Source organism: Zea mays, chromosome 2, assembly GCF_902167145.1.
Source record: "Zea mays cultivar B73 chromosome 2, Zm-B73-REFERENCE-NAM-5.0, whole genome shotgun sequence".
In the NCBI taxonomy this organism is placed as follows: domain Eukaryota; kingdom Viridiplantae; phylum Streptophyta; class Magnoliopsida; order Poales; family Poaceae; genus Zea; species Zea mays.
In genome coordinates, this window is record NC_050097.1 from 10,309,862 (window position 1) to 10,333,931 (window position 24,070).

Sequence of the window (24,070 nt, forward strand, 5' to 3'; positions counted from 1 at the left end):
TGATGCCACTGGGCGAATGACGTCGTGGGGCCCGAAGCAGCGAGCACATGAGGTGTAGTTGTAGGGGATGAAGGAAGACGCAAAGTGTCCAAGATGTAGAGGCGAGGCGAAGATTTACGCGACGGCCAGTCCCAATCACATCCCCTGTTTTGTGATCCTGTACAAAACAAGATGAGTCATCAAATCCAACAAAACAATTGTGATCAGTAATTTAACCAACTGATAGTAGATTCATGGATAACTGAGGTACAAAAAATATATTTGGGATATTAAAAGTTGGATCAGAAAGAGAATCCTTGTGGGTGACATGACATAATGTACCATCAGCAGTCTGAACAGAAGTACCCTCGGTGACAGGTGTAGTAGACGCCAGCCGTGACTGATCAGATGTCACATGAAAGGAAGCTCCAGAATCAAGAACCCAGGATGATGACAAAGCACCAGCAGATGAAGTAGCAACAATCGCAACTGAGCCTCTAGGAGATGGTCCTGTACCACGATCACGAGTAGCACGACGGACACGAAAATCAACCAGCTTCTCTGGAAACTTAGCAAAGCAGTTCTCAGACTGATGAGTAATCTTTTTACAGTGTTCACAAGGCTGAAAGGAGGTGTTCCTAGATCTCTGAGCAGCAGCCAACACACTGTGAGAACTCAGACCAGTAATAGAGGACATAGACTTCAGACGAGTCTCTTCAGCAAGCAATTCTGACAATGCCTGAGCCATGGTGAGAGTATCCGAACTGTGAAGCAGCCTTGCACGAAGGGAATCAAATTCAGGTCGAACTCCCATAACAAATCTGTAGGTAAAGAATTTCTCAATGAACTTGTGGGTTGGACAAGGCACAGCAGTACAAGCAGGCACCATGGAGGTCAATGCACTCATAAGACGATCAAAGGCTGAATAGTATTCATCAATGGACATATCATGTTGCTCAATGACATGAGTCTGTTGCATGAGGGTGTCAAGCGCCTCGACGCCCAACGTCGCTGGACCGCGGCTACGCAGTTCGTAGTCGCGCTCCAGACCTTCACCGTGAGGGATTCCTCACCGGTGGCTTGAGAGAGGCAAGGGAGAAGAGCAGTTTTGGATAATTGATCTTTCTTGATTATTTCCCAGCCTATTACACGGCATATATATAGCCTCTGGTTCAACCAACCTTTCCTATGATTAAGGCATATGAAAAGGAAACTAATCTTAACCAATCTCTCCTATTAGTAAGGCATATGAAAAGGAAACTAATCTTAACCAATCCCTCCTATTATTAAGGCATGCAAGAGGGAAACTAATCCTTATCTTTCTAAACTTAGCCACTGATTGTGGCGCCTGCCTTGGCTGCGCGATCTGCAGCCCTCCTGGCGTCACGACGGCGCCTGTAAGTGCGGCCGTACATGACATCTCTCCCCCCCTCGACGATCAGCTCGTCCTCGAGCTGAAAATGGGGAAATTTGTCGCGGAAGTCGGCGACATCTTCCCATGTAGCATCAGTAGTGGCCTGCCCTTTCCAGCGGATGAGCACCTGCTGAATACCCCTGGCCAACCTGTACCGAACAGCCTGCTCCGGTTCTGGGATCACCGCCCCATTGTGAGTGGGTGGAAGAGGAGGTGGTGTAGCTGGTGGGGCGCCGACGAACTTCTTGAGAAGGCCGACGTGGAAGACATTGTGCAACTTGGCACGCGGAGGTAGCGCTAGGCGAACTGCCACCGGATTGATGAGCTCTGTGACTTGATACGGCCCGACGAAGCGCGGCTTCAGCTTGCCCTTGGGCGCGTGGGGAAGGGAGGAGGCTGCCCGATGACGCAGGCGCAGCAGCACCCAGTCGCCCACGATATAGGAGACCGGTCGGTGCAGGCGGTCATAGAACTTCTTCTGGACGGCCTGGGCTTGTTCCAGACGGTAGTGAACATCCGCTAGGAGCTCCTCGCGTTCAGCCATTGTCTTGGCCACCGCCGCCACCCGGGTATCGCCAGGCTCATAAGAACGGATGGAGGGAGGATCCCTGCCGTAAACCACCTTGAAAGGAGTGTCCCTGAGTTATGATTGGTACGCCGTGTTGTAGACGTACTCCGCCCACGGTAGCCAACGTAGCCACTGACGGGGCCGGTCCCCAGTGAAGCACCGGAGGTACATGACGATGACTTTGTTGGCCGCCTCCGTCTGGCCATCGGACTGCGGGTGGAAGGCGGACGTCATGTGCAGCTTGGTGCCCGTGAGGCGCATTAACTCCTTCCAGAACGCCGAGGTGAACACGGAGTCTCGGTCCGACACCATGGACTGAGGAATCCCATGGAGGCGAACGATCTCGCCGAAGAATGCCTGGGCCACAGACTCAGCACTGTAGGGGTGAGCCAGAGGAAGAAAATGACAATATTTGCTGAACCTGTCGACCACGGTGAGGATCACTGATTTACCCCCAACGCGGGGCAGCGCCTCGATGAAATCCAAGCCGATGTCGGACCACACGGCCTGGGGAACGGGCAGGGGCAGCAGCAGGCCCGCCGGGTGTAGGTGCTCAGACTTGTTGCGCTGGCACGTAGCGCAGGCGCGGACGAAGTCTTGGACCACACGGCGCATGGCGGGGAAGAAGAAATCACGGCGGAGGCGATGGAGAGTGCGCTGCACCCCTTCATGACCGTCGTCGTGCGTAGCGGCCACCACTTCTAGCAGCAGTGGGGAGTCCGGCGGGATGTACAGCCGGTCTGCGTATGCCACCATGCCGTCGAGCAGCGACCATGGTGCGCCCCTTGTGCCGGCCGCGAGTTCATCCCGGATGGCGACTAGGGCCGGATCCTGAAGTTGAGCCTGACGGAGACGGTCGACGAAGTCGAAGCGGGGCGCGGACAGCACCAAGACCGAGCCTTCCGCGTCGGTGTCGCGCCGAGACAGCGTGTCGGCGACGGTGTTCGTGGTGCCCGGCTTGTACTCCACCGAGAAGTAGAAGCCGAGGAGCTTGCCCACCCAATGGTGCTGCGGGATTGTCGAAAGGCGCTGGTCGAGGAGGAACTTGAGGCTGTAGTGGTCGGTGCGGACGAGGAACGCGCGCCCCCACAGGTACGGCCGCCAGTGTCGCACGGCGTGCACCAGCCCGATGAGCTCCCGCTCATAAGCTGCCAGCGCGCGGTGACGGGGGGCGACTGGCCTGCTGAAGTAGGCGATCGGATGATGTTCTTGCAGTAAGACCGCCCCAAAGCCATGTGTGGATGCGTCACACTCAACGATGAAGGCCTTGGTGAAATCCGGCAGCGCCAAAACCGGAGCCGAGGTCACGGCCATCTTGAGGTCCTGGAAGGCTGCCTGGGCCTCGTCGCTCCAGGAGAAGCCCTCCTTCTTCATCAGCGCGGTGAGGGGTGCTGCAATCTTGCCGTAGTCATGGACGAACTTGCGGTAGTACCCAGCGAGGCCCAAAAACCCACGCACCGCGCGCGCCGACTGAGGTGTCGGCCAGTCGTGAATGGCCTGCACCTTGGTCGGGTCCATGGCCACACCGTGGGCGGAGATGACGTGGCCTAGGTACGCCACCGATGGGGACCCAAAGATGCACTTGGATCGCTTGATGAAGAGAGGACATGGCGGAGAAGTTCGTCGAGGACGACGCGGATGTGGCGCAAGTGATCTGCCCAGGTCTTGCTATAAATCAAAATGTCATCAAAAAAGACAAGAACGAACCGACGGAGGAATGGCCGGAGCACGTCGTTCATGAGCGCCTGGAAGGTTGCCGGGGCGTTGCATAATCCGAACGGCATCACCAGGAACTCGTAGAAGCCGTCGTGGGTGCGGAACGCCGTCTTGTGCACGTCAGCCGGCCGCATCCGGACTTGGTGATAACCGGAGCGAAGGTCCAGCTTCGTGAAGAACTGCGCACCATGCAGCTCGTCAAGGAGCTCGTCGACGATGGGGATGGGGAAGGCATCTTTGACGGTGAGGGCATTAAGGGCGCGGTAGTCCACGCAAAACCGCCAAGCCCCGTCCTGCTTCTTGACCAGCAGAACCGGTGAGGAGAACGCCGAGTCGCTGCGGCGTACGATGCCTTGGGCCAACATGGCGGCGCATTGCCGCTCCAACTCATCCTTGTGCGCCACCGGGTAGCGGTACGGCCGGACCGCCACAAGTGTAGAGCCTGGCTTGAGGACGATGGCGTGGTCCCGAGCTCGCTGCGGGGGCAGACCCGCCGGCTCAGCAAACACCCCGTCGAAGGAGTGCAAGAGCTCCTCAAGGAGGGCGCTCGGTGTCGTGGTAGCGGCGAGCAGGGGATGCTGACGGTCGGCGACGTCCGACCAGGAGACCTGGCGACCTTGGTGCAGGAAGGAGACAGAGCGGTCGACGAAGTCCCACACCATGCGACCAAGGGTGACCATTCATTGAGTCCCCAGGACGAGGTCGTACCCTGCGAGCGGCATGACGAAGAGGTCGATGAAGAATGGCTCGCCCTCGATGATGACCTGGGCGCGACGAATGACTCCTGGGCAGGTGACGCGTTCACCGTTGGCCACAGTGGCCGTGAGGTGCGGCCGCGGCTGGATCGGCAGGCCGGTGCGGCGGGCGGCATCCTCCCCAATGAAGTTATGCGTGGAGCCGGTGTCCAGGAGCGCGAGGAGGGTGGTGGCGCCTAGGGTGGCCCGCACCTGCATGGAATTGCAGATGGGCATGCCAGTGACTGCCCTGAGGGAGAAGACAGGGGCGCCGTCCTGCGGGTCGTCCCCTGCGAGTTCCTCGGCAGCGGCCGTGAGCTCGACGCCATGGAGGTAGAAGATGCGGCGGCAGACACGGTTGTGGCCGCGGGTGTACGGCTCATTGCAGTTGAAGCAGAGCCCGAGGCGGCGCCGTTCCGCCTGTTCCTCCGGTGACAGCCGCTTCAAGGGCGGACCCTCTGGTCGCGGCTGGGGCGCGCCCGCGGGTGGTGCAGGGAGGGCGAGCAGCGGCTGCTTGGGCGCCGACGCTGGGGGAAGAGCGCGAGGGGCTCCCCTGGCGGCCGGTGGCGGTCCCCGTGCCAACTCCAGCTGCTCGGCCTGACGGGCGAGACTCATGGCCCCATCAAGTGTCTCCGGGTTGTGGATGCGAACGACGTGGCTCAACGGGGGAAGGAGACCGCCTGTGTAGAGTTGGACGCGCTGGCCCTCCGTGAGGCGACCCGCGCGCGGCAGCAGGGCCTGGAACCGGTTGGAGTATTCCGCCACGGTCCCGGTGCGGCGACACTCCGCCAACTCGAACAGGGGCGCTGAGCGGAGTGGTGGCCCGAAGCGAAGATTGAGGAGGTCCTTGAACCGCCCCCAGGATGGTGTGCCCTCGTCGTCCTGCAGCTGGATGAACCACAGCTGCGCGACGTCCTCCAGATTATAAGAGGCCATCCACACGCGTTCCTCCGCCATGGTGCGCTGTTGGCGAAAATAGGATTCACATTTGTTGATGAAGAGCATCGGGTCGGTGGTGCCATCGAACCGGGGAAAGTCGAGCTTCTGGAACCTGGGGGGCCGATCCACACGAGGGGGATCCTCGCGCTCGCCGCCGCCGTCGGTGGACGACGAGGACGACTTGTCCTTTATGGTGGCTTTCACGGCAGCCAACTCGGTTTGGAAAAACTGCATCAGCTCCATGAGGTCCTTGATGGTGGGCTCAGCCATGGTGATGGAGTGGTCGGTGGAGGCGGTGGGCGTGGAAGGGGATGGTGGAGGGCAAGGGCGGGTGGGTGAGGATCGACGTGACGCTGATACCAGGTTGTCAAGCGCCTCGACGCCCAACGTCGCTGGACCGCGGCTACGCAGTTCGTAGTCGCGCTCCAGACCTTCACCGTGAGGGATTCCTCACCGGTGGCTTGAGAGAGGCAAGGGAGAAGAGCAGTTTTGGATAATTGATCTTTCTTGATTATTTCCCAGCCTATTACACGGCATATATATAGCCTCTGGTTCAACCAACCTTTCCTATGATTAAGGCATATGAAAAGGAAACTAATCTTAACCAATCTCTCCTATTATTAAGGCATATGAAAAGGAAACTAATCTTAACCAATCCCTCCTATTATTAAGGCATGCAAGAGGGAAACTAATCCTTATCTTTCTAAACTTAGCCACTGATTGTGGCGCCTGCCTTGGTTGCGCGATCTGCAGCCCTCCTGGCGTCACGACGGCGCCTGTAAGTGCGGCCGTACATGACAGAGGGTATGTAAAAGAGCACCGCTGTCCTGAACAAACCGGTCCTTCAGATGTGACCAGATAGCCTTAGCAGTGGTGAATTTAGACAGACTCATAATCATAGTTGGTTTAGTGCTATTGAGTATTGACCATAGCAGCCATTACCTTGCCATCATTGATCTGCCAAGTCTTGATTGCAGCAGCATTGCTTCTATCGGCTGCTAGGACTGGTGAATCTTCAGTCAAATGAAATAGTAAACCATGACCTCGTAATGCAGTCTGAACACAGAAAGCCCATTCGGGATAATTCTGACCATCGAGCACAATATTGACAACAATAGCATTGGTCAACATATTGAAGAGCAAGAGAACAGTCAGAGAGTACCAAAATTTCTGGCAGGTAGACTGACACCAAGCAGATCAGCACAAGAGGCAGGCGAATTCTTGACTGATCGGAGATCTGGGCGAGGTGACCGCGATGGTGCAGATGACAGCAGGCAGACGGCGTCCCTGTTGTTGGAGAGCCAGAGCAGATAGATCTGCGCAGGGACCCAGGGACAGCAGGAACGCAGAGCGCGCGACACAGGGGAGCACGTTGCGCATAGGGACGGCAGGATCCGCGACCGGATCGGCGAGCGCGCCACGCACAGGAGAGCGTCGCGCACAGGGACGGCCGGATCCGCGACCGCTCAGAACAGGGCGGTCGGATCCGCGTGCACAGGCCGCGCACAGGGAAGGTCGGATCCACGGCCGCGCAGGACAGGGCGGCCGGATCCGCGGCGCCTCGCGTGCAGGAGCTGAGGGGACGGCAGTCGGATCCGCAAAGGAGCAGAGGCAGGGGCGGATCCGCGACTGCGGCGATCCGCGACGGAGCAGAGGTGGGGCAGCCGAATCGAGCAGATGCAGGGAAAGCCGGATCCGCGACTGTGGCGGCTAGAAGAGCCGCGACGACGGTTGGGCGGGGAAGGGCCGCGACGGCGGCTGGGCGGGAAACAGCCGCGACGGCGGCTGAAAAAAAATTAGGGTTTCGTAACCTGCTATGTTACCATGTTACTAACCTTGGGATTGATAATTGATAATAGGTCCCTAAGGACTGTAGGTAATATATATAGCCAGTAGGCCTGGACCTAATGGGCCTTAACAGTGGGAAATGGCGGGAGCTAAGGGTCTCTCCTTTCTTGCAGCCACCACCCGTGTCTCTTAGCTGCTTGTTGTAGGGTTGTAATTGTTTCTTCTAAGATCATGGATAGTTTCCTATTTCTTTGTTTTAAACCTCCTTAGGACGGTATTCTTGTACCGGAGTCCATTTTGGACCATCTTTTCCGTTTTAATATAATGATGCGAAGTTCTCTTGCGCGTTCGAGAAAAAAGTTTTTGTTTTTAGTACTATCACACTTTATTTTACTTATAAAAAGCTATTTATATAATTTCAAAATTTTGAAGGCATCTATAAGTTTTGAAAATTCAATTACTATTTAGCTGCAAAACTGACTTTTCTCTTTCATTCTTTGCTTGGACTAGTAGGCACCATGACTTATGTTTGTTCATATGTATATCTCTTAATTGCAGGTATATTGATAGTGCCGGCCTAAGTGGTCTCCTACCATCATCGCTTTCTAGGCTAACAAGAATGAACATACTGTATGACTATAAAAGATGTTTTGTTAACAATGTTGTTCCATGTGACTCAATCATATATGTTATTTTTTGATGTTTAGGTGGGCATCAGATAATGATTTTACTGGGCAAATACCAGATTATATTGGGAGCTGGACTAATTTGACAGATCTGTAAGATTTTTACTAACCTTCATTGTTTGTAAGTTGGATGTGTTCTTGTGGTTTCCATTTTCTCTGATTCTTTTTTCCCCAAAGAGAATTTGTATATCATTCTACAATATCCACAAGTTGATCTTTAATCTTAGTAGAACTTAAGTTAGTACTAGTAGGTCAGACATTTAGTTTAGACCTACTTCACTTTTTCTCACACATGAGAGCTGGGTATCTTTATATTAAAAAGAAATAATAAGGAGCAAGAGGACCCTTACAATACACTGCCACACCCTTTGTTTCACGAATTACATTTGCACCTACGCTACAAGATATAACTACCTGACTAGAGAAAGACACTAAACCACCTATCTAAGGGCTCACAACTCCATTTCCTCACTGGCCAACAGAAGAGTGCTCCATTGAAAACACATCAATTGCGAAGATCCATAGAGTCTGATAGAAGTGGAAACCCTAACCCTAACTAGGGCTGGGATGGGTTACAGTTAAGACACACGTGTCTAAGACTTTCCAATAGTCAGCAACTCAAGGCATTACAACTTTTGAGACTGGACCGAAACTCCGAGAACACTGTAGAGGGAAGCCCCTTAGTGAAGATGTCGACGAACTGCGAGGTGGTCAGTATGTAGAGGACGAGTGCATCACCGACGACGACATACTCGTGGACTAAGTGGAGGTCGATCTCCACGTAGATCGTGCGCTGGTGCCGCATAAGGTCAGTGGAGAGATAGACCGCATTGACATTGTCGCAGTAGATGAGTGTGACACGCGTGAGGGGGTTGTGGACCTCCTGGAGCAGCTGACGGAGCCAACATGCCTCAGCCACGTCGTTGGCCACAACGAGATACTCGGTCTCAGCTCCGGAGCCGGAGGTGACAGGCTGTTGCTTCAAGGACCAAGAGGCGAGGTTGTCCAGAAACACAACATAGCCAGAGGTGGACCAACATGTGTCGGGGCAGCTAGCCCAATCGGCGTCGGTGTAGACGACCAACTCAGAGGTTGGAGAGGGCCGAAGAAGGCTGTGGTCGAGGGTGACACAAAGGTAGCGAAGAATCTGCTTGGCAGCAGTGAGGTGGGGCTCCTGCGGGATGTGCATGTGAAGGCACACTTGCTGAACCGCGTAGGCGATGTCAGACCGAGTGAAGATGAGCTATTGTAGAGCCCATGTGAGGCTCCAATAAGATGTCACGTCGCTGATCGAAGTGCTGCCGTTGTCGAAGACCTTCGCTTGAGTGTCAACAGGTGTGGAGCAGAGCTTGCAGTTGGACATGCCAGTCTGCTCCAGAATCTAGATGGCGTATTGGAGTTGGTGAAGAAAGAGGCCCTGGGGCGTCACTCCACGTCCACGGTGACCTCGCGAAAGTGGTGGAGAGGGACGAGGTCCTTCATCGCGAACTTGCGCTGCATGGAGGCGATCGTGTGTTGGTGTCACACCCTGAAATTCCCAAATTTCGGGATGTGAATAAGAAGAAAAATTAATGGAACATTTTTTGCATAATTCTAAAATTTTGCCAAGCTTATTTATTCTACAGGGAATTTACCATAGGAAAAAAATAATTAATTGATTATTTTTCTAATATAAAATGACTGACGCGTAGGGTCCACTTGTTGGAGTCGTCTTCCTATCGGGAACCTGAGAACCGGGTACCCAAATAATGCCCAAAAGGCCTCCCAAAGACGACCCACTAACCGACCGGCCCACCTGCCAAATGACTCGACGTGATGGTACAAAAGGCCTCTCGAAGGCGGCCCGCCAAGCCGACCAACCCAACCGCCGACCAACCCGGCGGGGCGAGACTGCCGACCAACCCGCTCGTCGAGCAACCCGGCGAGGCAGGATTGTCGGCCCACCCACCCGCCGAGCAAATAGTGCCGGGCAACCCAAGCAAGGCGAGGCTGCCGATAAACCCGTCTGTCGAGCAACCCAGTAAGACGACAACTGGCCCTCAGGCGAACACCTCTACTAGAGGGAGGAGCTGACCTAGTATTATCAAGCCACGACAGCACGATGGGATAGATCATCACCAAGCCATGTCCAGATTGTGGAAGCAGTACCGAAGGGTCTCTATCAAGCACGACGCCGGATACGTATCCCCGCTAACCAGTGGGTTCGGACAACCCCAGCCGCAGGACCTCAGCTATAGGTGTACATTCAGGCCGCCCGGCCAGGCCCAAGCCCGGAAAGGCCCGTCCCGTTTGAATTTCGGGCCGATCCGCCCCGTTTGAATTTTGGGCCATGCTGGGCCGGCCCACGGGCCTAGCCCTCGGCCCACGGCCTGACACGTAATTGCTCAAACATGCCGGGATCATTTCGGGCGGCCCGAAATTCAATTTTTGGCCCGAAATTCAGTTTTTGGCCTGAAATTCACATCAAGGTCCGAAATTCACATAGCCCTAAATTCAACACAAATTAAATAAAATAAATAAGATAAGACAAATAAATTTGACCAAAAGCAAACTTAATATTTGTATTAAGTTACCAGAGCTATGCAATGACTACCTCGTTTACAAATCATTTTGTTAGAAGGAAAAAGAGTATAATCAGCTCTATACAAAGTTCACAAGTTCAGTTCATTATCTAATGTTCATAACAAAAGTAAATTACATCACATACTCTTATTCAAAGCTACAAAAAACATCTAACTATCATTATCTTTAGCTTTGTGTTCTTTATCAAGTACATGAAAGTGTACTTTTAATAAATATATGGACCTTTTCGTGCCTCTATATGGGCCATTTCGTGCCTGCCTTAAACGGGCCGTGCTCGTGCCTGTCCATGGGCCGGGACCTCGGCCCAAACCCGGCCCGACAATAAAATATTTCGAGCCGTGCTTTTTTTTCGTGCTTCGGGCTAGCCCATCAGGCCCGGCCCAAATGTACACCTGTAACCTCAGCATCGGGGTCTCTACAGTGACCCAAACGCCAGAATGGATGGGGCAATACGTCGTACCAGGCTTATGCCTACGCATGATGAAAGGTGACGCTAAGGGGATGACGGAAGATGAAGTTGTACTGAAGACATCCCTAAACCTCACCTCGAGCTGACTCGGCAGGACCCACCAAGCACCGCTACATCTATATCATAATAGCTACATGAACCCATTGGCGAACGGACGAGACGCGACGCCATACCAGGCGTACGACAGTGCACGACCCAGCAGATGACACCATAGGGGCTACAAGGCCAGAAGCAGGAGGCCCCTGAATGGCCGCAGGCTACTCTAGCCCCTAAATGGCCCCAGGCTCTGTCAGAGTGGATGGTCTCTAGCCCCTAAATGGCCCCAGGCTCTGTCAGAGTGGATGGTCCAGGCTGTCTCATTTGTCAGCGGTGAGGGGGTAGCGGGGCCAGTCTAGTCAACGACGACGAAGTCGGCTAAGACTTGTAACTTGATGGCGCTTTGGGATTCGAAGGCCAGGTGATATTATGACAATTCCATGGCTCATTTCCCTATCCGGGCGAAGGCCTCTAGGTTGCTGTAAATATCTGATAGGCTTAGCTCTGTTAGCACCTTGATTTTGTGAGCTTCAAAATAATGTCTCAACTTTCTTGTTGCCATGACCACAACGTATGCGATTTTCTCCATTTCGAGCATGTGGGTTTTAGACTGGGTGAGGACTTCGCTGACGAAGTACACTAGGGACTGGACTAGCCTGCCTTCGGTTAAATTTTCTTGCACGAGGACTGCACTCACTTCATGATGGGAGGCTGCTAGATAGAGCAGTAGGTCGGCTCCTGGTGCTGGGCTGGACAGGGTGGCAAGGTGTGTCAAGTATGATTTGATGTCTTCAAATGCGTCTGCTTGCTCTGGCCCCCATGCAAAGTTTTTGGCCCCTCGTAGCACTTTTAGGAACGATAGACTGCGCTCGGCTGACTTCGAAATGAACCTGTTCAGAGTTGCGATGCGGCCTGTCAGCTTCTATACCTCTTTCATTGTTTGTGGTGGGTGCATTTCTGCGATGGCCCTTATTTTGTCAGGGTTCGCCTTGATGCCCTTTCTCGATACTATGTATCCCAAAACCTTGCCCCTGTGGATGCCGAAGATGCATTTTTCTGGGTTGAGCCGGAGTCTGGCCTCTCTCATGTTAGCAAACGTCTCCGCCAGGTGGTCGACTTTGTTTTTGCTAGCGACGACGATGTCGTCGACATAGGTGAAAATGTTTCTGCCAACCTGGTCATTGAGTATGAATTGTGTGAGGCGGGAGAAGGTGGATCCGACATTCTTGAGGCCTTCGGGCATCCTTACAAAACAGTAGGTGGCGAAGGGGCTGATGAAACTGACATTTGCCTTGTCCTCCTCACTGAGGAATATTTGGTGGTAACCAGAAAAACAGTCGAGCAGAGTCATGACTTCGCAGCCTGCTATGGAGTCGACGATCTTGTCGATGCGAGGGAGCGGGAATTCGTCTTTGGGCAGGCCTTGTTCAAGCTGGTGAAATCAATGCACATGCGCCACCTGCCATTTTTCTTCTTTACCATGACAACGTTTATGAGCTAGGCAGGGTAGTCGATTGGTTCGATAAATTTAGCATCCAAGAGTTATTCGGCCTTGTCTGCCTCCATCTTCTCATCTGACATTTTGCGGAGTCGCTGCTTCTTGGGGCAGACAGAGGGGTTGATATGCAACTTGTGTTGAATGATACTTCGGCTGACTCCGACCAGGTCAGATGACGACCAAGAGAAGACATCTTTGTTTCTGGGTAGATAGTCGAGCAAGTTGGCCTCCTATTGCGGGGCTAGGCCTTCGCCTATTAACACAACATGGTTGGGGAGGGCTGGGTAGAGGGGTAATTTCTTGGACTCTTCATCACCCTGGATCAGGCTTTGTTGCTTGTCTGCTTTTGACGAGGGGTATGGATGACTGCCCGGTGCTTTAGCGTTCAGACAATGGACATTTCGATGCCCTGGGACGAAGTCTCTTTCTATGTTACGGGCCATCTGCTGATCACCAAAGATTGTGATGACCCCGCCGGGTCCTGGGATTTTCATACACAAGTATAGTCCGTGAATTGCCGCTTCAAAGGCATTGATGGCCGCCCTGCCCAAAATTGCGTTGTATGGGTACACCATGTCAATGACGTTGTGTGTGTGTGTGTGTTTTGCTGAGTCCTAATACAATGCTACTTCTGCAGAAATTAACATTAGTAATCTTTGAGTAACTTTTTTATGCCTATAATTTTCTATTAAGTCATTTTTTTAAATGTGAGATTGTGACGCAAAATGCCAATTTTTTTCTTTCTTTTTTCCTTCTTGCATTAAGGTATTGTAACTGATCCAGGGTTTCTTTCTTTCTTTAATACAACAGCACAACTCTCCTGTGTTGTTTGAAAGAAAGTCAGATTTCTGGCTACTCAAAATTATTTACTTTCATTATACTAAATAAATGTCATTGTCGGTACCCTGAATCAGGGGTACCCCTTACTACAGTATGAAGACTCGGTGCCCGTGCGGCTATCTCTAGTCGCACGGTGAACAGCACCTGACCCCTCCACGTGGGCGTCTCCAGGGCCGCCACGTGGCCGGTGGAAAGAGATATACTCCAAGATGCCAACAGTGGGTCCAGACCCCCATAGGAAAGCGCTGGACCCCTGTGCATGTAGACCAGACCTTGAGGGCAAGGTCCAGGGCCCCCGCGAGTACAACCCGGGCCTCCGGGTCGGGTCCTGGACCCCTCTGCGTGGGGTCCGGACCACCCACAGCCGGGTCCCGGGACTCTGGGGAAAATACCCAGGCCTTGCTCAGGCTGGGGTCCGGTGCCGACATGTGTCCAGGCCCAGCCTGGTGTGGACCTGTCCGCATAGCGCTACTGCTCCCCGCCCAGGCGGAGACCCGATGCTGCCACGTGGCCTATCGCTCGTGACGTAAGCCAGCGGGCGGAGCCTGACGTAAGGCCTTTGGGCCGCACTGTCTCGGCATTTATTGCGGAGAAGACGCGCCGCCTGACTATCCCGCTGACAGGTGATGTGCCCCATCGGCATTTATTGTGTCCTGTCCACTCAGCTGGCAGACGGCGTCCAGACCATCCTGCAGGCGGCGTGCCTGTCCATTCCATTGCCAAACAGTACGCCCGTGCTGCGAGGTGCATTGTGCTCATCCATCATCACTCGTACGTTGCTAGGGAAGCTTCCCCTGCACGCCGATGCTACGCAGATCGCGGATATCAGGGCGCAAGGAAGATCACCCTGGGGTGGCAAGCAGTAGTTTCCTTCCATCCGTTATGTCTCTGGGCCCACATGTCGGGGCTCAGCACCCTTGTACGTGCCCCCCTTAGACTATAAAAGGGAGGACATGCTGCGTTACAGGGGATAGACACACTTAGACCCAGCTCAGGCTCACAAGTTCATACAAGCTCTCAAGCTCAATACATCACACAGTGGAGTAGGGTATTACGCTCCGACGACCCGAACCACTCTAAACCCTTGTGTGTTCTTGTGTTCGTTCATCACTTAGCAGACAGGCAAAACGCTTAGGCCCCTCCTCATCTTAGGATTTAGGGCGCCACAACGCCGCAGAGTGTCGCGAGATCATCGACCTCGCGAAACGCGTCAGCGCGCGGCGCGAGCAGTCTTCCGGGGACGGCACCCCACCTCGTCGCCGGCCTGGCAAGGAAAGGGTCGACGACGACGAGGTGGCCGCGACTGAACCGGACCTCGGGTATCAGTCACCCGAGGGGGTCCTGAAGGATGTTTTCGCCGGAGGCCCCAACTCAGGTGACGACAACTAGACGGGCCACCAGGGGGCCCCATACTCCCTGGTCTACGGGGCCGAAGCCTGTCTTCCCCCGGAAACCCTTCTGGACTTACATGGGTCCAGCCTTTTGATGAGCCTATGCAGGGGCGGTTACAGCGCAAGGACGTGGACTCCATTGGCGAGCTCAGATGTCAAGTGGCGACCCGAAATGCACGTTGCAACCAGGCGCCCAGTCGCTACTAACGGTTCGTGCGTAGTAGGGAACCTAGGGTCGGGACCTAGTCCCACGGCGAGTACTGAACCAAGAAGGGCCCCACAAAACTCTCCCCCAGCTGGGAAAGACCCTTCAAGGTGATGGAAATATGCCGACCCAGGGGTAACCACCTCGCTACAACTGAAGGAGTTCCTCTTCCTAACCCCTGGAGCGTCTCTGTAAGTTCTATCCATAAGAGCAAGTCTCAGGGGTTGAGTTTTTCTCCCTTTTGTAACTAGGTTGTGCATATGTGTACGCCAGCCCGACGAGGTCCGCCCTCATAAGCCCGGCCTGTTTGTCGGCACCCAGCATACCAAGTTATAAAGAGAAGATTTACCCCTTCAGATGTGCTTCTATAATAGTTTTATCCTCCTGCTCCATGGTCTTATCCTGCAGTTTCCAGATATTAATTTTTATCTAACCCACCCATATAGTTCCCATCCTGTCTGACATGATGACGTCCGAATTGAATAGCCAGGCTTGCAGTTTAGGACCCCTCTGCGAAAGCAGGAAGGTCCAAAAGCCTGGGGGCCGGTTCTAAAGAACGGAAACCGTTCCATGGGGTGGTCCGTAGCTGTGTGGCCGCTTAGCCTGGTTTCGTACCCAAAGCCTGCACACTCCACCACTCCGTGACGGGTGCCCTAGTATTTGGAGCTATAGTCCTGTGGGACCGACAACCTGAGGTCCGGCTCTAGAGAATGAACAATTGTCTCCTGGGGTGGTCCGGAGCCGTGTAGCCGCTCAGCCTGGTCCCGTACCGTGAGCCTAGACGCTCCACCACTCTGCGACGGGTGTCCTAGTATTTAGAACCGCGGTCCAGGGGGTCCGGACGCACAACTTGGCTTCCCAGACTAGATCCTGCAGGTCCCGTGCATGTGTCAAAGGATGGCAAATGTCAGACGAAGGGTCTTATGGGTGTACTACTAACGTTCCCTAGCCGAAGCTGTGTACAGGTCCAGGTCCCAGTCGAGGCTACCTCCTGGGGGCCATTGCCAACTCTTTCTTAGGTATGCTGGTATATAGCCTCGACACGTCGAGCCTGCATCCCAGGGGGCCAGGTACCAGGGAGGAGTCAACAACACCACACACAACAGGGACAAGTGGTACACAGATAAGTACTGCTACTGCTTGATAAATAGTACTCAAGGGTACCTCACAGAAACAAAGTTATTACATCCACCTTCAAGCGGGGCCCTAGCCTTATGTCCACAGGTATGGCCTACTCGACATCAGTAGGGTCGCGCTGGAAGCAAGCGGCTGCCATCTCCACGGCGTACGACGTCTTGTACGACCCACCGGGGGGCGTCTTCAGCAGTCAGGCCGGCGGTCACCATTGAAGGCGGCACCGAAGCCGTCAAAGCCAACTCTAGGCGGCTTGCCAGCGGCGGTGGCCACCTCAACGCGTGCGCCATAGCGAAGAGGCCCTCGCCCCCGTCTTCCTACGGGGGTGACGACAAGACCATCCAAGCCAAGGAGTTGAATGTACGGCGGTAGACAGCGCTTGTGGCCTGGCCGGTGCCGCGTAGCCGAAGTTCGCCTCCTTCACAAGGATGGTGACCATCCTTTCCTCCGAATGCTGGAGGAAGAGGCGGGCCACCAGCTCATGCGGAAGGCGGATCCCCAGTTCAGCTCGCTCTCCACCCCTGCAAGGTTGATGAACATCCTTGAAGCTGAGGACAGGGGGGAGGCCGCAGCCTGGCTCGCTTCCTGCCACCACAAGGCTGGTGGTCATCCTTGAGGCCGAGCGCTGGTGGGAGACCGCAGCCCTGCTCGCTTCCCAACACCGCGAGGCTGATGAACATCCTTGAAACTGAGCACTGGCGGAAGAGCACCAACCCCCACGAGGTCGCGCTCCTCCAGCACAGCAAGAAGAAGGCGAGATCGGCAGCGCCATCGTGCAAGAAACGAAGAGCGCGAGCTCCCCGGCGGCGAGATCGCCGAGGGGGAAGGCGCTGACGCGGATCCTTCCACCGAACGCCGGCGCGCTCCATCCAGGCAGGCGGCACGCCAGCTCAAGCGTCCACTCAGTCTAAAAGTGCGCGGGGTGAACTAACAAGGCCATGGCAACTGCGGCAGAGCAAAGCAGAGACCTTGAAGGCAAAGGGCGCAACGCGTGGGAGAGAAGCAAGGCATGGCTGCTACTCGAGGGGTGAACCCCTTTTTAAAAGGCAGACTCCCCCGCTCGTGCCCCGAAACGCCACGGGAAGTCTCCCCCGGTGCACACCGGTGTACCCAACCAATGACGCGGAAGCCCAGCCCCACAAGTCATACAGCTGGTGCGCTGGTCTCCGAGTGCGGGGAAGGCAAACCGCCACGCGAGGAGCAAATCACTGCGCCTCTTCGCCTCCGCCGAAAGCAGCGGATCAGCCTCTGGCATGGGGGCTCGGGCCCACGAGTCATACTCTTCGGGCGTCAGCCTCCGTGTGCGGAGAAGGCGAACCGCCGCGTGAGGTGCACGCCATCGCTTGCGGAACAACGCCTCTTCACCTCCGTCGAAACCAGCAGTAGACCAGCCCCTGGCACGGGGGCCCGGGCCCACGAGTCATAATCTTCGGGCGTCGGCTTCCGTGTGCGTGGAAGGCGAACCGCCACGCGAGGAGCACGCCACCGCCTGCGGTAGTGCACCTCTTCATCTCCGCCGAAGGCAGCGGACCAGCCTCCGGCCCAGGCCCACGATTCATCCTCCTTGGGCGCCGGTTTCTGGGTGCAGAGAAGTCGAACCGCCGCTCGCGCCAGTGTCGTGCCTCCTCGGGGCCGCCGCAGAAGACAGAGAAGGTGAATTTTCAAAACCATGAGTAGCGGTATCGAGGCACCCCGCGCATGGCCCAGTAAAGCCATCAAGTGCGGAGACCACGGGTCAGTCAGCCGCGGGGACAGGCGCGGCAGTTGACGTGACCAAAGACGGACTGGCATTGATTACGACAGCAAGCGCACGGAAGCAGCGCGCCAATTGCCGGTCAAGCTTTAGCCCCACCTGCAGGCTCGTATCCTCCCCTGAGGCGGGCCCGGGGGCCACTGTCGGTACCCTGAATCAGGGGTACCCCTTACTACAGTATGAAGACTCGGTACCCGTGCGGCTATCTCTAGTCGCGCGGTGAACAACACCTGACCCCTCCACGTGGGCGGCTCCAGGGCCGCCACGTGGCCGGTGGAAAGAGATATACTCCAAGATGCCAACAGTGGGTCCAGACCCCCATAGGAAAGCGTCGGACCCCTGTGCATGTAGACCAGACCTCAAGGGCAAGGTCCAGGGCCCCCGCGAGTACAACCCGGGCCTCCGGGTCGGGTCCCGGACCCCTCTGCTTGGGGTCCGGACCACCCACAGTCGGGTCTCGGGACTCTGGGGGAAAATACCCAGGCCTTGCTCAGGCTGGGGTCCGGTGCCGACATGTGTCCAGGCCCAGCCTGGTGTGGACCTGTCCGCATAGCGCTACTGCTCCCCGCCCAGGCGGAGACCCGATGCTGCCACGTGTCCTATCGCTCATGACGTAAGCTAGCGGGCGGAGCCTGACGTAAGGCCTCTGGGCCGCACTGTCTCTGCATTTATTGCGGAGAAGACGCGCCGCCTGACTATCCCGCTGACAGGTGATGTGCCCCATCGGCATTTATTGTGTCCTGTCCACTCAGCTGGTAGGCGGCGTCCAGGCCATCCTGCAGGCGGCGTGCCTGTCCATTCCATTGCCAAACAGTATGCCCGTGCTACGAGGTGCACTGTGCTCATCCATCATCACTCGTACGTTGCCAGGGAAGCTTCCCCTGCACGCCAATGCTACGCAGATCTCGGATATCAGGGCGCAAGGAAGATCACCCTGGGGTGGCAAGCAGTAGTTTCCTTCCATCTGTTATGTCCCTGGGCCCACATGTCGGGGCTCAGCACCCTTGTACGTGCCCCCCTTAGACTATAAAAGGAAGGACACGCTGCGTTACAGGGGACAAACACACTTAGACCCAGCTCAGGCTCACAAGTTCATACAAGCTCTCAAGCTTAATACATCACACAGTGGAGTAGGGTATTACGCTCCGGCGGCCCGAACCACTCTAAACCCTTGTGTGTTCTTGTGTTCGTTCATCACTTAGCAGACAGGCAAAACGCTTAGGCCCCTCCTCATCTTAGGATTTAGGGCGGGTGCATTCCGCCACCCGGCCGGAGATTTCCTCTCCGACAGTCATTTTCCTTCTCTCTTGACTAGGTAGTCAGTAAATGCATCTGTAACGAAATGATGCTTTAAGATTGTAACAAGAACTACAATTTTGTAGGCGGTTTCAAGGCAATTCGTTTCAAGGTCCACTTCCAGCCACTTTTTCTAATCTCGTTCAACTAACAAACTTGTAAGTAATGGCGAGAGTAACTAAGTATTATTCTCTGAGTGTAATTTTTCTGTGTGGAAGTATGAATCATCTATTTCTGTGGTGCAGACAAATAGGTGACATAGTAAATGGAAGTTCTTCACTGACATTCATCAGTAACATAACATCTTTGAACGCATTGTATGGATGACTTTGTCATCACTTAATGACTCAGACTATGTTTGATATTCGATATAGTGCTATCAAGGTATTAAAGCCAAATATACTCTTGGCATGCTTCATTGCAGAATTTTGAGGAATTGCAGGATATCTGATAGCCTGACATCGGTGAACTTTTCACAGTTTGCAAATCTAAACTTATTGTAAGGCATTTTTTCTTTCAAACTCCAATCAAGTGTGATTTGTGAAAAGATGCTCTAATGAACTGCTATGGATTATGCTTTATTTAGTTACTTCCCTCCTGTTCTCTGTTTTCCTGTTACAGGGATTTGAGCTTTAACAATATCACAGGCCAAGTTCCAGAAGCCCTTGTGAATCTGAATTCACTCAACTTCTTGTATAGTTTTTACTGTCTTCAACTTATTCCTCCATTTTAAAGATAGTCACAGTTCATGTTGCTAACGCTAGCACTTTTTTTCCTACCAGATTTCTTGGTGATAATAGTCTTTCAGGAAGCCTGCCGAACTCTATAGGAACTTCTCTTAAAAATTTGTATGTCATCGAAGTACAATTTTGTTTGTGCAATAAAAGCTGGAAGGCTTTTATCTAACATTTCCCTTTTATCTTTTCTGTATAGAGATTTTTCTTACAACCAGCTGTCAGGCAACTTTCCTTCTTGGACTACTCAAAATAATTTGCAACTGTGAGTACTGAGTTCTGAAACTTCAAGTGGTCACCTAAACGGCTGAACTATATCCAACCCAATTAGGTCAATTCAACCCAACCTAGATTATTAGGCTTTGTTAGACAAAGGTATATGTTGTAGCAAAAGATGATGTCTTGCATTAAGCCTTAGGCTGTTTACATAGAGTATATGACATATAAGGCAAACCACTGATCACTGTTTAAAAGGCGTCGCCTAGGCGTCGCCTAGGCGACGCCTAGGCGTCCAGGCGGCGAGTGGAGCTAGGCGTCGGCGCCGCCCAGGTGAAAATGTGTATGGCGTCCGCCTTGGCGAGGTAGGCGTCCGCCTTGGCGTAGTAGGCGTCCGGGCGACGCCTTAGCCTCCCTGGGCGTCGCCTTAGCAGCTAGGGTTTGTATTGGGCTAGGGTTTGTACTGGGCCTCGCGTTTTGGGCTTTCTGTGCGCGCGCGGCTCTCCCTGGCGCCGCAAATTTGGCTGCTCTTCCCTGCGCGCGGCTGACTCTTCCCTGCGCGCGCGCGGCAAACTCTTCCCTGCGCGCGGCAAACTCTTCTGCTCCCTCTCCCTGCGCGCGCTCTCTCTCGCGCGTTCTCTGCTCCGGTGCTCCCTACGCGCGGGCGCGGCTACTCCCTACGCGCGGGCGCTCGGCTGCTGGCCTGCTGCTCTCTCTGCTCTGGGCGCGGCTGCTGCTCTGCTCTGGGCGCGGCTGGCTGCTCTGCTCTGGGCGCGGCTGGCTGCTCTGCTCTGGGCGCGGTCTCTGGGCGCGCTGCTCCTGCTGCTGCTCTGCTCTCTGGGCGCGCTGCTGCTGCTCTGTGCTCTGCGCTGCTGCTGCTCATCCCCTGGTTTGCAGACCGTGCAGCGAGCCAGCGAATAGTTTGTGTCAAGTGTCAAGACTCAAGACTGCAGCGAGTAGCGACCAGCGACAACCGACAACCTAATGTCTTCTCGAAATGAAGCTCCATCTTCTGTGGCTGGTGAGTACGACCCGAAGAGCGATCCTACCCGGAAGCCACGGAAGTCTACTGATCCAGGGTGGAAGTATGGATTTTGGCCGGATCTTCAAAATAAAGATAAGGTGGAATGCACCCTATGTGGTCAGGTTGTTAGTGGAGGAATAAAGAGGTTAAAGCAACATTTGGCAGGGGCATATGGAGATGCAAAGTTATGCCCCAAGGCTAGCAGTGCATTAAGGAAGGAGATGACAAGTTATTTGGAGGCAAACAAGAGAAAAAGACCAATGTTTCTAGATGAAGATGAAGAAGATGATGAAGTGGTGGAGGTGGCAGCAGCAGATGGGGCAAATGATACATCTGCTGTGGAGTCTCAAGCATCCAAGGTGCAGCCCAGTTCTGGTACAGCAGCCAAAAAAAGACAATCAACCTTGCAATTTAAGGCAAATAGTAAAGCACAGCCAAAGACAACCAAGTCCGTAGTTGAGATGTTGCGGAGAACACCAGAGGAGGTGGTGGATGAGAGACTTTCAGGCTCTTATCAGCCCACAATCTTGGCTAGTGCAAAAAGCAAGGAGGACAAACACTATGTGGACATGCAGTGGGCTTTGTTCTTCTATGAGTGCGGTGTACCTTTCAATGCCGCGGCAGCTAGGCAATTTCAGATTGCAATTGAGGCCACAACACAGTTTGGTTCAGGGTATAAGCCTCCAACACCGTACCAACTAGGCGAGCCATTGCTACAAGAGGCTGTGAAGTCAACAACTACAATGAGGGAGGAACATGAGCGTGCATGGAAACACTATGGTTGCACACTCATGTCTGATGGATGGTCTGATAGGAGGGGACGCCATCTCATTAACTTCTTAGTGAACAGCCCAGAGGGCACTTACTTTTTAGAGTCCGTTGATGCATCTAGTGAAGTACATGATGCATACATGCTTGCTGATTTGCTTGAGAAAAAAGTTGATGAGATTGGGAGAGACAAGGTTGTACAAGTTGTTACTGATAATGGTGCCAATTACAAAGCTGCAGGCAAGCTTCTAATGGATAGGATTCCTACATTATTTTGGAGTCCATGTGCTGCACATTGCTTGGACCTAATGTTGGAGGACATAGGAAACTTGAAGGAATTCAAGAAACCAATTGCACGTGCAAGGCGTGTGACAACTTTCATATACCGACATGGGAGAATTCTTGCTGCCATGAGAGAGAAAACTGGTGGGGCTGATCTTGTGAGGCCTGCCGCCACTCGTTTTGCTACTTCCTTTCTCACATTGAAGAGCTTGTACAAGCACAAGGATGCTTTGAAGGCTTTATTTGCAAGCACAGCTTGGACTGATAACAGGTTGTCAAAGACAAGTGCTGGATTGGATGTGTATAACATTGTCTTCTCCACACAGTTTTGGAATTCAGTAGAAGATTGCCTTAGAGCTTCAGGGCCACTACTTATTGTACTTAGGGTGGTAGATGGAGATGAGAGGCCAGCTATGCCAGAGGTCCAAGCATTGATGAAATGTGCAAAGGAAAAGATCAATCAAAGCTTTGCTGTCCAAAGCAAGAAGAATTTACTCAAGAAAATCATAACTATAATTGAACGGCGTTGGGAGAAACAGATGGATCACCCATTGTATGGGGCTGCAATGTATTTGAACCCAGGAAAGCTGCATCCTCTCATAAGAAATGATGATGATGCTACTGTTGGTCAGCTAAGAGGTTGCTTTCTTGATGTGCTTGCAAGAATGGTAGATGATGAGGAAACTAGAGACAAGATCAATTCTCAAGCAATGGATTACGAGTTTCTTAGAGGAGCAGCTTTTTCAAATAAGATGGCCAAAGATAACCTACAAACTATGACCCCACGTAAGTGTTTGTGGCTGTTACTAGTTTACTACTTACTAGTTGTTGCTAGTAGCTTGCTAAATTGTTGTGATGTTATTGCAGTTGAGTGGTGGCGTTCGTATGGTGGTCGTGCTATTGAGTTACAGAGATTTGCTAGACGTTTGGTGAGTCTTTGTGCGTCTTCATCAGGTTGTGAACGCAATTGGAGTACCTTTGAATTTGTAAGTTATTATGTGTGCCTCCTCAAGTCCTCATCCACCTACTTGGCTACTTTTGTATCCAATATTTCGGGATTAAATGACCAAGTGTTTTCTCTTTTCTTATTTTGTAGATCCATACAAAGAAAAGAAACCGATTGTTGCATAAGAGGTTGAATTCTATTGTCTTCATTTCCTACAACAGAAAGATGAAAGCTAGGTTCCAAAAACTACGCCAGAAGAAGGGGAAAAACTTTGATCCATTGGTTCATGAGGACTTCAACTGGGACAATGAGTGGGCTGATTCTTTGCATGTAGTCCCTGAAGGTGGGCGTGGGTGTGAGTGTGACCTTACATGGGACCTTGTGGATAATGCCATTGGAGCATCGCAAGCACTTCGTGGCCGAAACTTACCAAGAAGGGCCCATAATGTGTATTCAAGAAGAAATTCTGTTGCTGCACAAAACATGTCAGAGGCTGAAGAGGAAGATGAAGATGAAGATGAAGATGTTCCACATGACGATGCAGAAATCACAGATTGTGAAGATGAATCTAATGGTGGCAATGATGGTGAAGAAGGGGAGGCACCCAATATCCCAGGAGAGTTTGATGATGATTTTTGAGCGACGGGAGACAGGGAGAGTAGCTATTGCTAGATTGCATTAGCAATTTAGCATATTTGCTGCATTACTAACTGCAGCTAGTTACTATTAATTATGCCATTACAAACTATCTATGTGGCTATTTCAGATTTGGACATTTGGTATTGTGTTGTTTTAAATTTTGTGACTTGTTGTTGTTCCTTTAGAAACTACTTTGTGGCTATTTCATATCCATTATTATGCTATTGTGAATTTGTGATGATTTCTAGTTTATGAGCTGTAACAGCTGTTTGGTTGCTTGGTATTTTGTAACAGCTCACAGCTGTTTGTAACATCTACTAAGGCGTCGCCTAGGCGCCCGCCTAAGTCGCCTAGGCGGTCAGGCGGTGGCTGGGCGCCTAGTTCCGCCTAGCCGCCTTTTAAACCATGCCATTGATACATATGACAGTCTAT

At 53.1% G+C, this 24,070-nt stretch overlaps 1 protein-coding gene across 6 annotated transcripts in view; it reads left to right on the top strand.

Moving 5' to 3' along the window:
• The window catches only part of LOC100384732 (uncharacterized), a 94,366-nt gene that overhangs the window by 32,222 nt on the left and 38,074 nt on the right, over window positions 1-24,070 (top strand). For 3 of the 6 annotated variants that reach the window (XM_020547943.2, XM_020547944.2, XM_035965173.1), the window contains 8 exons: window positions 7,697-7,768; window positions 7,846-7,917; window positions 19,116-19,187; window positions 19,275-19,346; window positions 19,454-19,528; window positions 19,651-19,722; window positions 19,812-19,877; window positions 19,963-20,028. In XM_020547943.2, the coding sequence (XP_020403532.1) occupies window positions 7,697-7,768; window positions 7,846-7,917; window positions 19,116-19,187; window positions 19,275-19,346; window positions 19,454-19,528; window positions 19,651-19,722; window positions 19,812-19,877; window positions 19,963-20,028 (567 nt within the window). Of the gene's footprint in view, window positions 1-7,696; window positions 7,769-7,845; window positions 7,918-19,115; window positions 19,188-19,274; window positions 19,347-19,453; window positions 19,529-19,650; window positions 19,723-19,811; window positions 19,878-19,962; window positions 23,040-23,149; window positions 23,870-24,070 lie in introns of those variants that run through there. The other 3 variants (XM_020547945.2, XM_020547946.1, XM_008670663.3) reach the window with 3 other exon arrangements.